The sequence below is a fragment of the Squalius cephalus genome (genome assembly GCF_949319135.1).
Source record: "Squalius cephalus genome assembly, chromosome: 2".
Lineage (NCBI taxonomy): Eukaryota > Metazoa > Chordata > Actinopteri > Cypriniformes > Leuciscidae > Squalius > Squalius cephalus.
Window position 1 is genome coordinate 3576563 of NC_137123.1, and position 20356 is coordinate 3596918.

The 20356-nt window shown below is 39.0% G+C and overlaps 3 protein-coding genes across 4 annotated transcripts in view; all 3 read right to left on the reverse strand.

The window, feature by feature from the left end:
- Positions 1-391: 391 nt before the first annotated feature.
- LOC307154488 (uncharacterized protein) overlaps positions 392-20356 on the reverse strand; it is a 54769-nt gene continuing 34804 nt past the window's right edge. The window contains exon 5 of the transcript XR_013820366.1: positions 392-551. The gene's annotated coding sequence lies outside the window, so the exon portion shown is untranslated. The remainder of the gene's footprint in view (positions 552-20356) is intronic.
- On the reverse strand, positions 843-9317 carry LOC307154485 (uncharacterized protein). The gene is made up of 5 exons (XM_079864476.1): positions 9263-9317; positions 8593-8760; positions 8027-8387; positions 3817-5896; positions 843-2454 (listed from the first exon to the last, which is right to left on the reverse strand). Exons 2-4 carry the CDS (start codon positions 8758-8760, stop codon positions 4485-4487), a joined length of 1941 nt encoding a protein of 646 aa, XP_079720602.1. The 5' UTR covers positions 9263-9317; the 3' UTR covers positions 843-2454; positions 3817-4484.
- LOC307154511 (uncharacterized protein) lies at positions 9769-17785 on the reverse strand. Of its 2 annotated transcripts, XM_079864518.1 has the most exons (4): positions 17664-17785; positions 17109-17156; positions 14204-14390; positions 9769-12611 (listed from the first exon to the last, which is right to left on the reverse strand). In XM_079864518.1, exons 3-4 carry the CDS (start codon positions 14337-14339, stop codon positions 11245-11247), a joined length of 1503 nt encoding a protein of 500 aa, XP_079720644.1. In that variant the 5' UTR covers positions 14340-14390; positions 17109-17156; positions 17664-17785; the 3' UTR covers positions 9769-11244. The 2 variants fall into 2 exon arrangements, with proteins under 2 accessions (XP_079720644.1, XP_079720645.1); XM_079864519.1 differs by lacking the exons at positions 17109-17156; positions 17664-17785 and adding an exon at positions 14763-15043 and having other exon boundaries at positions 9775-12611.

Below are 20356 nucleotides of genomic sequence, written 5' to 3' on the forward strand. Positions count from 1 at the left end.
GCGCATGCAGTAAAGGAAGGTTTATGTAAAAACATATTTAAAATTATTGTATTATTTAAAATTATCATATTTTGAAGACTGGGGTAATGGCCAATCAAAAGCTGCTTTGAATCACTGGGAAAAAAATACATTTGAATTTAGATTTGATAAAAAACAGTCATTTTAAATGAAAATATTTCACAATATTACTGTTTTTGCTGTTTATTACTGTACCCCCTCCAGCAGAACAGACAAGAAGAAATGAAGGCCAGTCACAAATACACACACTCCCTGAGACAAACGGAGAGAGGTAACACAAACTTTCATTACACTGCTTTATTGTATGCTGAGATATTACTTTGGTCTCTGTCACTATGGTTACAGGTAAGTAAATAAAGTCTTGACTCCTGTTGCGTGTTCATTCAGACAGTATTCAAGGCGCTAATGTAAGTTTATTTGCAAATGAAACATTTCAGGATTCAAACCTCTAAGTAAATGTGGTTACTTTGACCTTAGAACACGTTACTGTACCTGTAGTGTATTATTTCATATCCATGTCTGGGTCATTTCAGCTTTGTGTAACAAAGTGACTGAGGGAAATACGACTCATTTCATGCCACCATGTTTTTCCAGTAAGTTTTAAATAGCTGCTAAAAGAATTAGGCCTTGTCATTCTGTTACACTTATTTATTCTGCAGACGCTTTTATCCGAAATGAGGAATACAGCAAGCGATTCATCGTGAAGAGGCAAATAAACACAAGTGGTGTTCAAAATACAAAGTTTCAGACATAGCCTAGAGTAGCATAAGCTAGAGTAAGGAAGGATTAAAGGAAAGTGAAAGCATTTTTTATTTTATTTTTTTATTTGTGATGAGGTTATGCTCATGGAAGAGATGAGTTTCAGCTGTCTTTTGAATGTTGTCAGTGATTCTGCATTTCAGATGAGGGTGGGGTGATCATTCCACCATCAATGAACAGTGATGAGAATGTTCTGGAGAGTCATTCCGTGGCCTCTCTGTGATGGAACCACAAGTCGTCACTCATTGACCGATCGTAGACTTTTGGTAGGGATGTAGACTCATAAGAGCGAATGGAAGTAGGAGGGAGCTGAGCTTGTGGTAGATCTATAAGCAAACGTCAATGCCTTGAACTTGATGCCAGCAGCGAGTGGTAGCCAGTGCAGAGAGATGAAGAGATGTGTGACGTGGGCTCTTTTGGGCTCGTTGAAGACAAGACGTGCTGCAGCGTTCTGAATCATTTGTAGAGGTTTGATTGCACAGGATGAAAGTCCAGCCAGAAGAGCATTTCAGTAATCAAGCCCAGAAATGACCAGGGGTCGGATGTACACCCGGTCGTAAGACTAAGTTTAACGTAAAATGCGTAGAATAAATATCTGTTGCAAAGGTAGGTGTAAAGTACGAAGTCTTGACTTGTTGGAAAATAAAGATATAAACCACTAATTCTTCACATGCTCATCCTTGGGCAGTGAAAAAAAAAAAGGCTTTACCTTCACATTATAGAGCACAGCGTCTTCTCGACATGATGCTATCCATTATCCACAGGAATCAGCTGCAAGTTTGAGGTTGAAGTTTTCCCTGGTGTCTGTGTGCGCAATAAGTCGGCGGGCAATATGCTAATGTTTCATCTTGACGTCACAACAAAACGGCTTATGACTCGTTTGAAAAACAATTCATTTAATTGACTCAGATTCGACTCTTACTTTTGAAAGACAATAACTTAATATACGGTGCACTTTCAGATTTAAAACTTTGCAGGATGTTTTCATTCACTTAGAGCTATGTTACACACTACATGAAAGGTCATTTTCAAAAATCCATTATAGCGGCCCTTTAATTTCCTTTTGACTCAGCAGTCGTTTTGTCATCTATTCGTTGGAGCCAATAAATTTGTCACATTTGTAACCATAGTAACGCGAACAGCGTCTCAAATATCAGTGCGGTAGAACATGTCAGTGTGTACGCACATTGTCTACGCTAAGCGTAGCTGTGCCTAGTTGTGGTTTTAGATGGTGCAACAGGTGTAAATATTCATCGGAAAGCTTGACATAACCAAGTTCAGCGTAGAGCTTACACCCAACTTTTTTACGTCCAGCTGGTGCAACCGGCCCCTGGGCCTGGACGAGAGGCTGTGTTGCATGCTCAGTTAGGAATGGCATGATCTTCCTGAGGTTGTCTACTGCAAACCTGCATGACCGAGCTGTCTTAGTTATGTGGTCTATGAAGGTCAGTTGGTCCTCAAAATTACTCGAAGATTTCTGTCCGGACTTGATGGGGAGATTGAGGATGAATCTAGCTGGATGGTGAAATCGTGCTGTAGAGCCGTATTGGCAGAAAAGACGAGGAGCTGTCTTTACCAGGTTGAGCTGCAGGTGATGTTCTTTCATCCATGCAGAGATGTCCGCCAGACAGCTTGAGATACATGTAGCTACTGTGGTTGGATGTCTAGCTGGTTATTCTGTGGGAGGAAAGATGATACCCGGTTTAAAAACAATTTGTTCAAGTGTTTTCGCTATGAAAGGTAGAAGCGAGACAGTTCTGTAACTATCTACAAATTACTTATTTAATGTGGGTTTTTTTTAGCAGTGGGGTTACCCGAGCCTGCTTGAATACAGTAGGGAAAACGCCAGCATGGAAAGATGTGTTGATCATGAGAGAGTGTGCTGGTAAAAGTGTAGGAGAAATGGCTTGTGGGTTGAGGGACTGGATCTAGAGGACAGGTGGTAGGATGACTGGAGAGGAGAAGTTTAAATACTTCTGCCTCGGTTAGTGGAGAGAAAGATGAGAGAAGATTTCTGGCCGTGGATGTGGAGGTCCTTTGTATGTGGAGCTGTGAACTGACTGCTGATGGGTTGTGGTTTTGTTAGAAAAGAAGTTAATGTGGAACAAAAAGTGTCCGTTGGGGTATTCACATCCAGATGAGAATTGTGTGGGTGAGGGAAGAGATGATGACTGGGAACAAAGGAAAGATGGGAGGGCAGGTTTTGCCTGAAAGTAATTGGTAGAGGGGTTGGTGGTGCACAAGTACCAAGTTGTAGATTAAAAGTAATGAAGAAATGATCAGAAATGTGCAGAGGTTTCACCAAAATGTTGTCTGTGATGTAGTTGCGTGTGTAAAATAGGTCAAGTTGGTTGCCTGATTTGTGAGTACCTCTGGTGATGAGCCGTTTGAGATCAAATGAGGCTAGGAGAGAGAGAAGCCAGTAGCTTAAGGCTTCACTAGATGAATGTTGAAATCGCCAAAGAAGACTACAAGTGGACGGCCATCCTCAGGGAATGAGGACAGCAGCACATCCAGCTCGTTTACAAAGGTACCCAGTTGACCTTGGGGGCGATAAATAACTACAATATGGATTTTAACAAGAGCTGTAACTGTAATAGCATGAAATTCAAAACAAATTGTTATTGCATAGAGAAGAGTGAGTTGAGAATTTCCAATTGTTAGAAATGAGAAGACCTGTACCTCCACCCCTCCCAGATTGGCGAGGAGTGTGAAAGAAAGAGAAGTTGTTAGAGAGAGTAGCTAGTAGCAGTAAGCTAGTAGTATTAAGAGTAGATTGTGTTGCAAAGGATGGAATGAAGTCAGCTTTGTTAACTGGTGACTGACAATTCTAGAGACCCACAGAAACAGAGAGAAGTGCATTAGAAGAGGAGAAAATAGGACGCAGATTAGCAGTATTGCGCTGCCTTCTGCGTGTGATGGTAGAGTGTTGTTGAGAGACAACAGGAATGTACTGAAAGTTGAGTATGACACTTTACAGTGGGAAAGATAGTTGAATCGGAAAGGGAAAAGGAAGATACTTAAAAGGAAGTGCCTTACCTGTGTCCTTGCTCGGTGGAGTCGCGCAGGTAGAGGTTGGTTTTCACCCAAGGAGTTGGTTTTCACCCAAGGAGTTGGTTTTCACCCAAGGAGTTGGTCTTCATCCTTGGAGTTGGTCTTCACCCGAGGAGTTGGGTCTTCACCCGAGTTTGTACACGCCCTTAAATTTAGCACAGCAAAGCCTATAGTCTGCAAATGTCTGAAATCGAAACTAAGCAACAGAATAGAACCAGGTATTTAAGCCAGTACTTATGCACTCTACAAACTTTTTATCTACTTACGCACTCACGGCAGTCTCCAGTAGTGACTAATCACTTTTCCTGACTTTCCTTTTCCTGTTCTCTAATTAGCAATAAGTATAATTTAAATACAACTGGAAACGAAAGTAGAAAATACAGATTACCAGAGTCAAATTAATCTTACCTAGCAGGAAATTATTAACTAGAATTAAACTAACACTTGAATCTAATACCAAACACTGATCTGCACATTACAGAGAATTTAAAGTTGTCACAAAGAAGGGATCCAGAGGGTTCATTTCTACACAGTGATAATGTTCCACAGATATTGTAGTTTTAGGTTTTACTTTTTACAAACATAAAATAACGTTACTGTAACATTGCAAAGTGTTTTTTTTTACACAACCTAAAAATGGCGACATGATGAAGCTATGATGACTCTGGAGCGGCGTGTTTCTTCTGGTGAGTCTGAAAACCCCATTTAAAAGCGAATCTCTCGCCACAGATGGAGCAGCGGTAAGGTTTCTCTCCTGTATGCCATCGCTCATGGATCTTCAGGTCACTTGATCGAGTGAAATTCTTGTCACAAAGTGAGCATTTAAAAGGTTTTTCTCCTGTATGAGTCCTCTTGTGTATTTTTAAGTCACTTAGCTTATAAAAACCCTTCCCACAATAACTACAGTGATAAGGTCTTTCTCCCGTGTGAACTCTCAGATGAACTTTGAATGAATATGGACTAGCAAAGCTCTTCCCGCAGTAGGAGCACAGGTACGGTTTCTCTCCGGTGTGAATCCTCTCATGGGTTTTCCGGTGAGTTGAATGATGGAAACGTTTCTCGCAGTGTGAACACTGATACGGTTTGAAGTCAGAGTGTATTTTTTTGTGTGCCTTTAGAGCAGTTGTGTTTGTAAAGGTTTTCTCACATTCACTGCACTGAAACGGCCTCTCCTTGGTGTGTGTGAGTAGATGTTTCTTCGGTTTAGATTCCTGGTTGAAGCTCTTCTCACATTGAGTGTACTTGGGCGGACTCTCATTGGTGTGTATGAGTAGATGTTTCTTCAGTTTACATCCCTCTTTGTAGCTCTTCTCACATTGAGGGCACTTGTACGGCCTCTCATTGGAGTGTGTGAGTAGATGGTTCTTCAGAGACGATCCCTGGTTGAAGCTCTTCTCGCATTGAGGGCACTTGTACAGCCTTTTATTGCTGTGTATGAGTTGATGGCACTTCAGACCCCATTCCTGGTTGAAGCTCTTTTCACATTGAGGACACTTGTACGGCCTCTCATTGGTGTGTATGGGTAGATGTTTCTTCAGATGGGATCGCTGGTTGAAGCTCTTCTCACATTGAGTGCACTTGTATGGCCTCTCATTGGTGTGTGTGAGTAGATGGCTCCTCAGACCCGATCTCAGACTGAAGCTCTTCTCACAGTGAGGACATTTGTACGGCTTTTCACCAGTGTGGCTTCGCTTATGCATTGAAAGTTGTTGGTTGGTGCGGAAATACTTGTCGCACTCATTGCACTGGAAAGTCTTTTCGCTGTGTGTCTTTATATGAGCTCTCATATTCTGAGCAGTGGTGAAAAAATCCTTCCCGCACTGTTCACAGCGAAACTCCTCCTTCACGCTGTGCTCTTTTGAATGAAGTCTCCTCTCTTTTGAGGTAGAAAAGCTGATGTCGCATCTCTTGCAGGTGAAGTCTTTCTGTTCTGGGTGTTTTCTGTCATTTCCTGCTAAATTTTCCTGTTTGCTGAATGTTTTTCCACAGGAGTATCTCTTTCTTGTCTGTCGCTGTTTGGATGTAGAGGCAGTTTCTCCATCAGAAGATGAACCAGCATCGTCATCTGAAAGGAACATAATGAGCATGAAATAGACGTTTTTCTGTAAATTCTATGTCTGAATTTTGATCAGTAGGGATCCAGAATAACAACTGAGAGGGGGATTTTTAATCTTTAATCCCATTGGGACAGGGCTAGTTTTAATCACGTCTGTGATTTCATGTATCGATTTGGTGCCTGCGTTTATCACATATGATGTATATGTTTTTTAGTTAAATATTTATTGATATAATTTTAATTTATTATTTAAAAAAATGGCTGTTTAATAATAAACCCACATAAGTAAGCAGATAAATCTAGACAAATATCTTAACACTGATATTAAAATGGTTATTCATCGCAGTTTCTTAAAATTAAAATTTAAAATTAAAAACTTGAAATTAAATGAAAGCAAGACTGGTGGGATTGGATTTGATGTCTCAGAGGACCGTTGAGTTTGCCGGAAAAACAGTAGGTAATTTGCTCAGAGGTAATTTTCAGAGGTTGTGTGAGAAAAACACAGACATGGCAGATTCAGACAGGATTAGAATAGCAAAATAGCCCCATTCGGACGGTAATTATTTCTCATGGGGACGTAGGGTATTTTCTGATAAAGATATTATACTGCGAAGTGATGATGTTACTGATCACTACCTTGTGACATGCGTACTGCTGATATTTGCCATATTCCGCCACATTATTGACTAGGTAAAACAAGTCTCCCAAACACTATAGATAGATTCACAAATAACCTGCCTGATCTGTCTCAGCTTCTTAGTGTACCCAAACACATAAATGAACTTCAGGAAATGACTAGCAGTATGGGCACCATTTTCTCTAGCACATTAGAAACTGTTGCACCCATCAGATTAAAAAAAGGTTAAAGAGAAAGGTACTGCATCAAGGTACAACAGTATTACTCACGCTATCAAGAGAGAAACTCGTAACGTAGAGTGCAAATGGAGACAAACTCATTTAGAGGCCTTTGGTCACATGGACAGACAGCACTTCCCGTTGTAAAAAGGCTCTAAACGCAGCTCCGCAAACTAATAGAAAGTAAACAAAACAATCCAAGATTTTTTATTTAGTACAGTGCTAAAAAAAAAAAAAAAGGTCTCAAAATGTGATAATTTGGTTGCAGTCTGGAGCCCTGGATCAGTTAAAATAAAATAAAAAAATTGATTAAATAAAAAATAAAATAAAATCGATAATGAAAATCATCGACAACAAATGTCATTAGCGATTAGTCGCGTCTTCCCACCATGCATGGAAAACTTCCGCCAGTCGTGTCAAATTAAAGCACCAAATAATGCATTTTTATGGACAAAATGCATCTAAAAATATTGGAGAAAACAGAGTGAGCTGTTGCAGGATTTTGCCTAAATATCTATTGTTGGACATTAAATTTAGGTTTAAAAGTCAACATGTAATTCAAGTATTTTATGAGAGTGGTAACTAAAGGGATAACAGCGTGTTGTAATTGAATATAAATAGGGGCTTCCGCACTGCATAGTTCTAGGAAGGGTAGGTTCCCCGAGAACTAATGGTTTCCTTAGGAACATTTTCCTGGTTGCATTCGCACCCCCAATAGAAACTCTGAAGTGACTTACTTTAAGCATGTTGTTGTGACTTATTTTGACGGCACAGCAGACCTTTATTTTGACTGCACTGAGAACGCCAGCCAGAGCCACAGCACTCGCATTTTCTGTGTTCGTTAATTTACGATCTGTCTAACAGTCAATCAGCGTCATGGACAGTTCCTATTGTGCCGAGTAAGGGGCCGTTCACATATATCGCATTTAAAAACACGTAGAAGGCACAGCTGTGCCGCTGTCTCCTCCTTTCCTAGCCGCTTGCGGTCCCGTGACGTATGTCAGTCATATACTGTAAAAGATCACTTGTTTAGCGTTCATGTACACACTACATTCGGATTCATCAACCGGAATAAATTCAGTCCGATTGAAACAGAAGTTGTGCATGTAAACGTAGCCACTGTGATATTTTACACACGTGCAGCTCACAATGTGCCGTTCTCAGGGTGTCAAATTGGCAAAATTCATAAAAAATGCTGCTACACAAATTTAGGTCAGAACATACATAATATTTTTACAATTAAATAATGGTAATTCTGTTAATTCAGTATATGATTAAACATACCTGAAGGAACAAAGTCATCAACAACTTCATCTTCATCATTCTGATCTTCATCTTCATAATTCTCATCATCATTCTGATCATCCTCCTCCTCCTCATGGCTCTGTTGTTGTTCCTCTGCTGTGGTTTCTTCTCCTCGTCTCTCTATCAGGTTCCTGCAGTCCTCCAGTTTGACAGAGCACATCTTCATCTGCTGTTCTCCAGCGTTACAGTCAGAGGTTTGATCAGCGGATCCATGATCCTGAGCGTCAGTATAACACAGTAAAGTGAGGCTGAGCTCTGAGTCCTGTGTGTCTCTGGATCTCCAGACTGAATCCTGAGCTTCTGTCCCATCAGTCACACACACTGAAACTTTCTCCAGATCCTGACAAACACATCATAGATCAACACAAATAAACAACAACCTGTTGATATTAGCCTCATTACTCATCAGTTATCTCTAGTGGTTATATTGGTGATTTGTTTGCATATTTTGCTGCTGGCTTAATTTGAGATGTGCATAAGAAGTGAGAAGCTAACAAAACTGTGGTTTGATTGAGCTGAAGGATGAAATGATGAGCTGCTCAAACCTCTCTGTTGGGTTTGTCTCCTCTTTCTCTCAGCTTTGCCTCCAGTGACGCCACCTCTTTCTTCAGCTGACAGATTTCAGAGATGAAATCCTCAATATCCAGCATGGACAGATCAGTTCCTACTGATTTACAGCAGATCACATCCATCTGCCCTCTCATGGTCAACATCTGAGGACAAACACAACACAATTATTACAAGACGCATTTGTAATGAACACGTGATTTTAACTCAAAATATTTTGGAGAATATTCAGAAATGTTATTTCAGATGTAAAATTGTATGAGGGTTTATGCATAGTTTCAGTATTGAGCCAGCACAAGAATAGCAACAAGCCAGGAATATTTTAAAATATGACATTATTGCATGTATAACTCATATATTAAGATATTATCAGATTTCTACTAATTTCTTCAGAAACCGTGAAAAATTGAAAAGTATCTAGCACTAAAAATTAAGCATTGTGTTAGAATTGTTTACTACCAATACCATGGTTAAAAAATGGTTACTTTAATGAAACAACAGGACATTTTTTAAGGTTACTCTAGTAAAACCAAGGTTATTTTCCAGGCAAGTGGACGAGGAAAAGCTTCAGTTAAACCCATTGAAAACTAGGACAAAAACAACAAGAAGCAAATAATAGGTAAAACGCATAAACAATGTAAAACTGACCAAACACCTACCGTCTGGGCGCTCCAGTCCAGTCGTCTTTCTTTTAGTTTCTTCAGTGGTTATACCGGTAGACTACATCCTCACAGCGCCTCCTACAGTACGAGCGATGAAGTAAAAGAGAGTCTACACCAAACCTTATTTCCCTTATTTAAAATACCATTGTATTACAGTGACGTTTCCAAGAGACTAATATACTATCAAAACTGTACGTGATTATTATAAAGACGATTGACGAACGAATGTTAGTTAGTCAGCCGGTAATCGAAATGGCCGTTATTTTTTGAATGACTTGAGTTCGCGGCTTTACGCGGCCAGTCAGCCCGTAAATCGAAATTACCGTTAATGTTTGAATTACACGAGTTCGCGGCATTCTGTGAAAGCCAAGAGAAAGCGCGCGTATATCAGAGGCGCACTGTAAAGATACATGTTCCAGACGCTCTATGTTTGAAATAAATGCTGTTCTTTACTTCTGTTGTTGAATCCTAAATAAAACGCTTTGTCATTTTCTACACTTTATTATGCAACAAAAGCATTTCAACTGCAATAATAATAAGAAAGATTTCTTAAGGAGCAGATAAGCATAAAAGATTTTTGAAGGGTCAAGTGACATTGAAGACGGGAGTAACGGCCAATCAAAACGCAGCTTTGACTCACTGAAAAATAAAATAAAAATGAGTTTCAATGAGAAAACAGTGATTTAAAATTGGAATATTTCCCAGCTCTCATGTTGATATTCACCATCAGCAAATGAACCATCACCTTAACCATCCTAAAGTCACCAGGGTCCATCTTCATCATGCACTGCCTCCTGACCAAACCAGCACTTGAACTCAGACAACCGCAAATGGACTAAAAAGGGAAACACAGTATTGGAGTAGCTTTCAGACCACATTTGAAAGCTCTTTTCAAATTCTAGTCACATTGACAGACTTTAGACTCTCAGTATAAATTCTGGTTCAAATTTATCTGGCCAAGGGCCATTTAAGACATGAAGTGACAGTCTAACTGCCATGTCGCCCCCTTCAGGTTAGAGATGAGTACTGCAAGCTAAATGGAAGGATCTGCTCACATAAGAAATATTCAGCATTTCAAATTTCATAATGGACATTTTTTGTATCTTTTGGAGAAACACGTTTTTAGCTGTTATTTTGTACTTGATTTGTCAATCGTCAATCTGTTAATGTGATTAAATACCCCATAAACAGAGACTTTAATCTAATATCAGACACTGATCTGCACATTACAGTGAATTTAAAGTTGTCACAAAGAAATACAGATTTTCATCCAGAGGATTCATTTCTACACAACAAATAATGTTCGAGAGATATTCTTCTTTAAGGTTTACATTTTAAAACCATAAAATATGTTCCAGTAACACTGCGGTTGGGGGGGGGGGGGGGGGTCTCAGACAGCACATGATGCCGATATACACATACTGTATACACAGAATTACAGTATTTGAAAATATCTGTCTTGGCGAGTATTCACGCAAACATTATCTGTCTTAAATGAAGGTTTGGTTTACTGTCTGGGAAAAACATCTGATGTGTAAAATTATATTAGATCCGTAAAGTACAGTAGGTCTTAATATATAGGCTGTCTGTTTCATTAGTGTTAATCAAACAATGTGGTATCATCAGGAAAAAAGGTTGAATATATATAATTTTTTTTTTCTATAGATATTTGGTTTTGACATTGTGTGTGCCAAATTTGGTGTTATTAGGGATTTTAAGGTATGGTTGCTTGGTGATTTTGTTTTGGAACCTTCAAAAAACTAACTTGAATTTCCTCAAAATTGACTTTGCTGACGCTGTCGGCTTCAAACAGGTGTAGCTCAGGCATTTTTTGTCTAACTCCAACAAATCATATATCATTTTGAAGGTTTTTTTAATTAAGAATGTGAAAATAACAACAATTTTTTTTAATTTTGCTCATTGCAACTCATTTTGCCAGCACGGGTGACACATAATGACATGATGAAGCTATGATGATTCTAAAACAGCGTGTTTCTTCTGGTGAGTCTGAAAACACCATTTAAAAGCGAATCTCTCGCCACAGATGGAGCAGCGGTAAGGTTTCTCTCCTGTATGCCATCGCTCATGGATCTTCAGGTCACTTGATCGCGCAAAAGTCTTGTCACAGTGTGAGCATTTAAAAGGTTTCTCTCCTGTATGAGTCCTCTTGTGTATTTTTAGGTCACTTGGCTTGTAAAAACTCTTCCCACAATCACCACAGTGATATGGTCTTTCTCCAGTGTGAACTCTCATGTGAATTCTGTAAGAAAATGGACTAGCAAAGTTCTTTCCGCAGTAGGAGCACAGGTACGGTTTCTCTCCGGTGTGAATCCTCTCGTGAGTTTTCCGGTGAGTCGAATGATGGAAACGTTTCTCACAGTGTGAACACTGATACGGTTTGACATCAGAGTGTATTTTTTGGTGTAACTTTAGAGAAGTTGAGTTTGTAAAGGTTTTCTCACATTCACTGCACTGGTACGGCCTCTCATTGCTGTGCATGAGTAGATGTTTCTTCAGACTGGTTTCGTATTTCATGCTCTTCTTACAGTGAGGACACTTGTACAGGCTATCATCGGTGTGAATGAGTATATGTTCCCTCAAATTAGATCCCTCTTTGAAGCTCTTTTCGCAGTGAGGGCACTGATATGGACTCTCATTGGTGTGTGTGAGTAGATGGCTCTTCTGGTACGGCTTCTTTTTGGTGTGAATGAATAGATGTTTCCTCAGATTAGATCCATCTCTGAAGCTCTTCTCACATTGAGGGCACTGATACGGTCTCTCGTTGGTGTGAATGCGTAGATGGCTCTTCAGATGGGGTCCCTGGTTGAAGTCCTTCTCGCAGTGAGGACACTTGTACGGCCTCTCATTGGTGTGTGTGAGTAGATGGCTCTTCAGAATGCATTTCTTTTTGAAACTCTTCTCACATTCACTGCACTTGTACGGCCTCTCATTGCTGTGCACGAGTAGATGGTTCTTCAGACTCGATCCCTGGGTGAAGCTCTTCTCACAGTGAGGGCACTGGTACAGCTTTTCCTCCCTGTCCATATGAGTTGCCTTATGACGGTAGAAACTAGAAGAGGAATTACATTTCTTCCCACACTGATCACAATGAAACTCTTTCTTCTTGTGCTCTTTTGAATGACGTCTCTTCTCTTCTGAGGTTGTAAAGCTGATGTCACATATCTTGCAGGTTAAGTCTTTCTGTTCTGTTTGTTTCCTCTTACGTCTCACTAAATGTTCCTGTTTGCTGAATGTGTTTCCACAGTCGGTCACTGTCTGTCGCTGTTTGGATGTAGAGGCAGTTTCTCCATCAGAAGATGAACCAGCGTCGTCATCTGAAAGGAACATAATGAGCATAAAATAGATGCCTAGAGCTGAACAATCAGTCAAAATCTAAGATTGTGGTACGTCTTAGTGTGGTCTTTAAACTGGGGACATCAGAGACTTATGTTACATCTTATAAAAAGGGGCATTATACCACCCCTAGACCTGAAATTATAAAAAAAATTTGTGGGGGGGGGGGAGGTGTATTGCATTATTTTGAGAATGCTAGACACACCCAAACACATGCCTATCTTCATAAATTTAGTTTTGACTAAAGTTTTTTGAATTCGACCCAAATCTAAAATTTCACTGGCAATGCACTGCAATATACAGTGAAAGTCCAAAGTTTCAATACTGCTCAACACCATTTTTTATTCATGATTAATATTGCATTGCATATAATGTGTGCTGGTCAACTAGTCTAGTCTAAAATTAAATAAAGAAATCCTTAGAAAACAGTAAAAAAAAAAAAAATGTAAAAAAAAAAAACCTTTCTGACATTTTGACAAAAAACAAACAAAGCAAGAACAAAATTTAAACGTAGCCCGTCAATTTTCATTTTACAATTAATTACAATCTTCTCTCTCTGTGTGCGCGCTTCCGTGTTTGTGAGAGAGCTCGCGCAGCACTGATACAACGGTACTTTTTAATCCATAAGTAACTAACACGCTAGTTTTCATACAAAATAAATATGTAACATAATTAGGTACTTAAGTAATTATTAACACAATAACGTAACACATGCAGGCTACGTTTCTCAACACTGAGAATGAATAAACGCCTGTTTCTCCAGACTCGCGGAGCTTATCAGTCATCCACAAATCACAGCACTTTCATAATCACTAAGTCATAGCGATTTCAAATTTATTAAGATTTATTGTTCAGCATTAGTTGAGCATTTTATAATTTGCATGGCTGAATGATGTCTTCCTCTTATCTGAGTATTTTAAGATAATCCATGCGATCAAGATTAAGTTAACTCAATACAATATTTCAACTTTCCACATCCACCCCAGGCCGTTTACCTTCAGGAGTCAGAAGTACAGAGACTAATGTCCAGCCCTAATGACATCAGTCAGACGGCGGGCCGCGGGAGTGGAAGGGGGATCGAGCGGGAAAACTTTATTGGTGTTGATTTTCAGTCTTTTTTAATGATAGGCCTTACGCATCTGTCAATCATCCCCGCTTGCAATTTGGGGAATGAACCAAGCGATATGATTGGTCGAAATCCGCTTCTTTTGCTGTTGCTTGATTTGGGGACTGCGCGTGCACAGAGGCGTCACCAGGTTTTTGCGTAGTTTAGAGTGACAAATCGTACCAGCAGACTTTGAGGTCAAAATGCGTATCCGCTACGCAAAATGTGTACAGGTTGGCAGGTCTGCAGAATTTTAAATCACAGCATTTGCAGAGTGTGTATGTGAAGTTTCAACTCAAAATATCCCACAGATAATTTCTTATAGCATGTTAAAATTGTCCCTTTTTGAGGGTGAGCAAAAACACATAGTTTTGTGTGTGTCCCTTTAAATGGAAATGAGCTGCTGCAGCGGTGGGCAAATTATGCAAATGAACACCCACTATCACAGCAAGCCTAGAAGAAACATACCTGACAGAACAAAGTCATCATCATCATCAACATCCTCCTCCTCATGGCTCTGTTGTTGTTCCTCGGCTGTGGTTTCTTCTCCTCGTCTCTCTATCAGGTTCCTGCAGTCCTCCAGTTTGACGGAGCACATCTTCATCTGCTGTTCTCCAGCGTTACAGTCAGAGGTTTGATCAGCGGATCCATGATCCTGAGCGTCAGAATAACACAGTAAAGATATGTACAGGCTGCACATCACTGAAAACACTAAAAGCACTCGTAGTGGAAATTGGTTATTTTGTGTTTTCTGAGCAATTTTGTTCTCCCGGGTTGAAAAGCAAAGTCGAAGAGTCTGACGTAGAAGCATGCATCGCAGTGTGTGATTGGCCTCTTGGGTTTAAGAGGCACAATTCTATGTCATCTGGTTCTGACCGCTTCTCTGCATTTATCCATGAGAATAAACTCTTTTAAATTGTCTACAAGCTTCTTGTCTACAAATGTCTTTCCGCCATTTAAACAATGATTGAGTGATTACACAGCATTTAATACGTTTCAGTAAGTTGTACTGTATCTTTCAACATACCTTAAGATGTTCATTCAAGTTTATTATGAAGAGATGATCGGTTTCACTCGCACTGCTGCTTAAACTGAGGCGCCTATCTAGTGAAGGGGGCAGATTCTGGAATCCACTGCCAATTCAATGTATATCTAATGAGGGATTATAATCAAGGTATTAATCAATATTTTTCCTTCTTAATCTCAAATGAGTTGAATGACTTCTCTAAGCTTATGAGGTTTTACTAATTTGTAAAAGTTACCAGTGTGATTCCTGAAATGTTCTTTTCATGTATTCTCTATTGTCTATATTTGATATCTGAGAGGTGACTGAGGGTCTGAGAAGAGTTTTGGACGTTTTGAGAAGAGTCTCCTGTTTATCGTTAGAGCCCGACCAAATCCAACCTTGAAGAAGCTGTGTGTCGGTGTGTGTGTTAGTCTTCTTGGTTACAGGTTAAGGAACAAGTGGCATTATTGGAGATGGACTGACTTGTTTTCTTCGACATGTTGACGACTAGAAATGCAGATCTGCGACCTAGAAGGTCACGAAGTGCCTAAATCCAGGATCTGAGTGTCAGCCGCATAATCGATAGAGAGAGGCTTCAGTCTACCTGTCCATGTGTGGAAATTTACTATGTGTATCTATTACTTAGCCAATCAGAAACATTCAACCTAAAGTAATGACGTAGCTTAGACCTTAGTGAAGGGTATAATTGCTGTGATCTTTGTAACTGTAAGCGGGGCGGCCTACGAACTCTTTGTGAGTCTTGAAGCTGAATTCTACCTGATGAAACTACAAACTATCTTCAGTAAAAAAAATCTTCAATTGACTGCACTCCTGACTCCAGGTCTCATTCATCATATCTGGTTCTGGGTCTTTAAAGGGGGGGTACAATGGTGTTTCATGTATTCAGAGTTGTTTACACTGTTAAAGAGATGGATTCTCATGCTAAACATGGGCAAAGTTTAAAAAAAATATTTTGGACGAATAACGGAGAATTTCTGTGCCGAAAATCTTACTTCCGGGTTGGTACAAGTTTCGGCTGGTTTTTTTTCGACCGTGGATCTAATGACGTAGACCAGAGTGGAACTCCTTATATGAGCATTTCTCCCGGAAAAGCTCGCCCGCGCACACGTCGACTAGAGGAGAGCGAGACCGCGCACATCAACGCGCTTCAACAGGAAATCATCGGCAGCGCTGCATAGGATTTGTTCAAGAATGTCTCCAAAAAAGTGTGTTTTTGGATGTGAGGGAAAGCTTACCGTGTCCAGTTTTCTAAAGAACCCAGCGTTACAGGAACAGTGGATGCAGTTTGTTTTTCCGGGGCAGCAACGGAGTGTACCAAGTGCGGTTGTGTGTTCTGGTCATTTCAGTGACGAATGTTTTATTAACAAGGCCCAGGTCGACGCTGGATTTGCAAATCGTTTGCTATTAAAACGTGGAGCGGTCCCAGTGATAAAAGACCCCATTCATGTAAGTACAACTGGATCAGATTTCTGTCTTTTGCTGGAAAGCTACCGCTTGACTCTATAGCTCCGCCTCCAGGACTTCGGCTTTTTCCGGAGAGAATCGGAAAGCTGTATTTTTCTATTATAAATATAATAAAACTAAACACTTTTTGGATATATTAAGGATGCACTACTACTCTATAGGTACTCAAGATTAACATGAGATTAGGTAAAACTGCATGTTATGTACCCTTTAACTGTACTATCCCTTACAGTTTAGTGATCCGTGTCTCAACAAAAAAAAAAAAAAGTGTAAAAACAGCATTTATTGTTTGAATTTTGTGATTAAATGAACATCATTTGAAAAATGTCACTTTGTTTCTTATCGAAAGTTACAATACACGGAGCTTATTGTGATTATTGGTGGATAATTGTGGTTGGGCTACAGCGTTGTATTTGTCTCATAAAAAAACACGAACTTTTTGCGGGACGAAAACGTGTACTGTTACATGCCTATTTACTATTTAATCAAATGTCAAGGAAAAAAAAATTGTTTTGTGCCATAAGGTCAATTGAGGTCAACCTTAACAATGGCCCTTGGATGGGCGGGGCAGCAGAGGGCGGGACGCACTCAGTACGCCATGAGAGTATTGCGATACATACTGTGAGCGTTGTAATGCAGTTTTTCAGTGCGGTTTGAATATCGTTACACCCCTAATTACACATGAGATCGCATTAAAGTAGAGTTCAAATCATGCAACAACATGCGGAGCGCATGCAATGCAGATCAAACATCATATACGGACTGGACAAAGTGTGCGGGGGGTGGGCATGACACTTTAATCTGAGATGTGCATAAGAAGTGAGAAGCTAACTAAACTTTGGTTTGATTAAGCCAAAGGATGAAATGATGAGCAGCTCAAACCTCTCATTTACAGCAGATCACATCCATCTGCACTTTCATGGTCAACATCTGAAGACAAACATAACATCATTAGTACGAAGTATTTATTATGGACTGACACTGATTTAAACTCAAAATTATTGTTTACATATGAATGTACAAGAACAGAACGACATAGAACTGACTTAAAGAAGTTAACATTTAGGCTAATTCCTGAGAATATTCAGAATTATTTATTTCAGATGTAAATGTGTGTTTATTGGTCTTAATTCTAATATTGAGCCAGCACAAAGCAGGAATGTTACATAATATATATTTTTTACCATGGTAACTATAAATTAAACATGGTATTTATGGTAAAACTGTGGTCATACAAATGGTAATCAAACGGCCCAAAACCATGGTTACTTACTGCACTTTTACTATAATAAAACCATGGTAAATTTTCGTAAGGGATTAATTTTCATACGTTGAGAGGGCGACGAAAAGCATCATTAAAAAATTAGAGAGTAAAATAACAGCAAGCACGTCAACAGATAAAACACAAGAATAATGTAAAAAAGATTAAACACTAACCGTCTCAGAGCTACAGTCTCTTTTCTTCTGTGGTTTTACCGGCGGATAACGTCACAGCGCCTCCTACAGTAGCCGACGAGCGATGGACTAAAAGAGTAGAGGCTTCACCTTTCTTATACTGTCTGTGGGCTTCACCAAACCCACTCTGTGTTTCAATCAGCTCCCTCGCTTCCTAGGTCGTGAATCATCGTGTACATGAATGTGGACGACTTCCCGATCAGTGCCCTGACTTATGAACTAGAGAGCTGACAGACGCACGCCCAGTGTATCTTATTAAACATACCATTGTCCTTCAGTGGAGTGTCCGAGAGACTCCATACAATCATAACATGATTATTAAATAAAGACGATTGATAAACGAATGATAAACGAATGTTAGTCAGTCAGCCGGCAAATCAAAATGACCGTTAATTTTTGAATTACGCGAGTTCGCGGCTTTCTGTGGAAGACAGGAGAAAGGGCGCGCAGATCAGAGACGCACTGTAAAGAAAGTTACACGTTCTCAATAAATGCTGTCCTTCGCTCTTTCTGTTGATCTGTGAACCCTGAAAAAAACACTGTATCTTTCTGCACTTCACTGAGCAGCACAAGCATTTTCACATAATAATAATAAAGATTACTTGAGCAGCAAATCAGCATGATTTCTGGGTCATGTCACAGTGAAGACAGTAATAACAGCCTATCAAAATATAGCTTTGACTCAATGAAAAAGACATACATTTGAATATTGATTCAAACAGAAACCAGTGTTTTTAAATTGGATAAATATTTAAGTTTTATTGTTTTTGCTGTTTTCCCTGCACCCCCTCCAGCAAAACATGGGCAAGAATAAATAAAGCAGGCCAGTCACAAACACACACTCCCTGAGACAAACAGAGGTAACACAATAAACTTGCATATTTGATTGCATTACACTGCTTTATTGTATGCCGAGATACTTTTTGTGTCCAATCCTGGTCCTAGAGGGCCAACGTCCTGCACAGTTTAGATCAAAACTGGAAGTTTCTAGTGAGTCTTAAGACATTCGCTGTGTTCAAAATCACCCCCTGTACCCTCATTCACTATTCCCTACATTAGTCCACTAATATAGTTCACTTGAAGGAATGAATGAAAACGAGTGGGTGATTTCAGACACTGAGTGCACTGGAAGGGCTGCCGCTTTTACATTGTTTGTGCTGTTTAACAATCATTTGAAACTGGCAGCTCCAGTAGTGAGATGAAAATATTTATCTTGAACTCATGGAAACTATGTATAAACCTTTATTAAACAGTTTAATAATCAATTAACCCTCTGGGCTTCTTCGTATTATAGTCACACTTAGCTTCCTCCCGCCCGAAAACGGGCGAAGCCTTAAAATCTTACTTTACTTTGTCCCAGGATAACCAATCAAATATATTTTTGTTCTATAATGTTTTCTGATTATTATTTAGAATTTTTGGAATTTTTTATGATATTTTGCATTAATTATATAATTTTTATGAGCTATTTTTTCCATTAGAATTAATATATTATTTTTTATTTTTTTTATTTTTTTTTATTTTTCAATAAATGCAACATTTCACATCAAAATAGAGTGCAGGCCTAAAAAAAAAAAAAATTCAACTGAGAAAAGCGCCATCTAGTGGCTTCAAAATGTATTAATTTGTGTCATGTCCTATAACCGCCTATAGGCGGCCTATAGCTTTTTTATTTATTTATTTGATTTATTCCCATTCGGAAAAAAAAAAAATTATTACTAATCAACCACTGAATGGAACAACACAAATTATATATCATTTTAAAGCTTAGGATCTCAGCTTTTTAATGCATCTAATTACATTTATTAACTCCTAACGAGTGCTGAGTAATCCCTCTAAAACCGAGTGTACCGCCAGCAGGCGCCACCTAGCTGCGAAAATATTCTTTACCATATTTTTAAAAAATCTTGCCTTGATTAACACAAAGTTGATGTCATTTGAAAGCTTAGAGTCTGAACTTTACAGTGAATGTATCCACTTTGAAAAACTCTTAAGTATTGCTGAGTTATTTGCTGATAAATAGAATTTCTTTTTTTTTCATAATCTATAAAATAATGTACTGCAATGTGTCAAAAACATCATACAGCTCATGAAACATTCTCAGATAATTGAAAATGGCACTTCATTTTTTACAGCATATTATTACAATTAAAATGAGCCCAAAATTAACATAATCTATTGCTTTTATGACAAGATATTCTTCATGAAGAAAAAATTGCCCATGAGGGGGTGTCAAAGACTGTACAAAAAGGCTATCTCTTTTCCAAATGCTGTAACTTTTGATTCCTTTGTCCAAAAATTATTATTTTTTTATCCAGATGCAGCTAACATGTAGGGGGACTTCACTAAAAAAGAATTTTCCTCCTACCTTATTTCCTTCCTGAGTTATTCCATGACAAATAAGAAAGATATGCAAAATCATAATAAAAATTATATATATATATTGTCTTTTATCCGCTGTTTCTTGGCAGGACAATGTCCAAATGTAATGTAATTTATATTTTCAAAAAATTTAAAAAGAGTTCTTTCAAACGATACCTACCTTTTGACTCTCCTTGCTATAGTTTTGGAGTTATTATGATTATATCATTTTTATATAGTTTGGGGCAAAATTTGCTGTTTCAGTCTTACCAGTTCATTTCTCTCTGTGTGTGTGTGTGTTTGTGTGTGTAGGT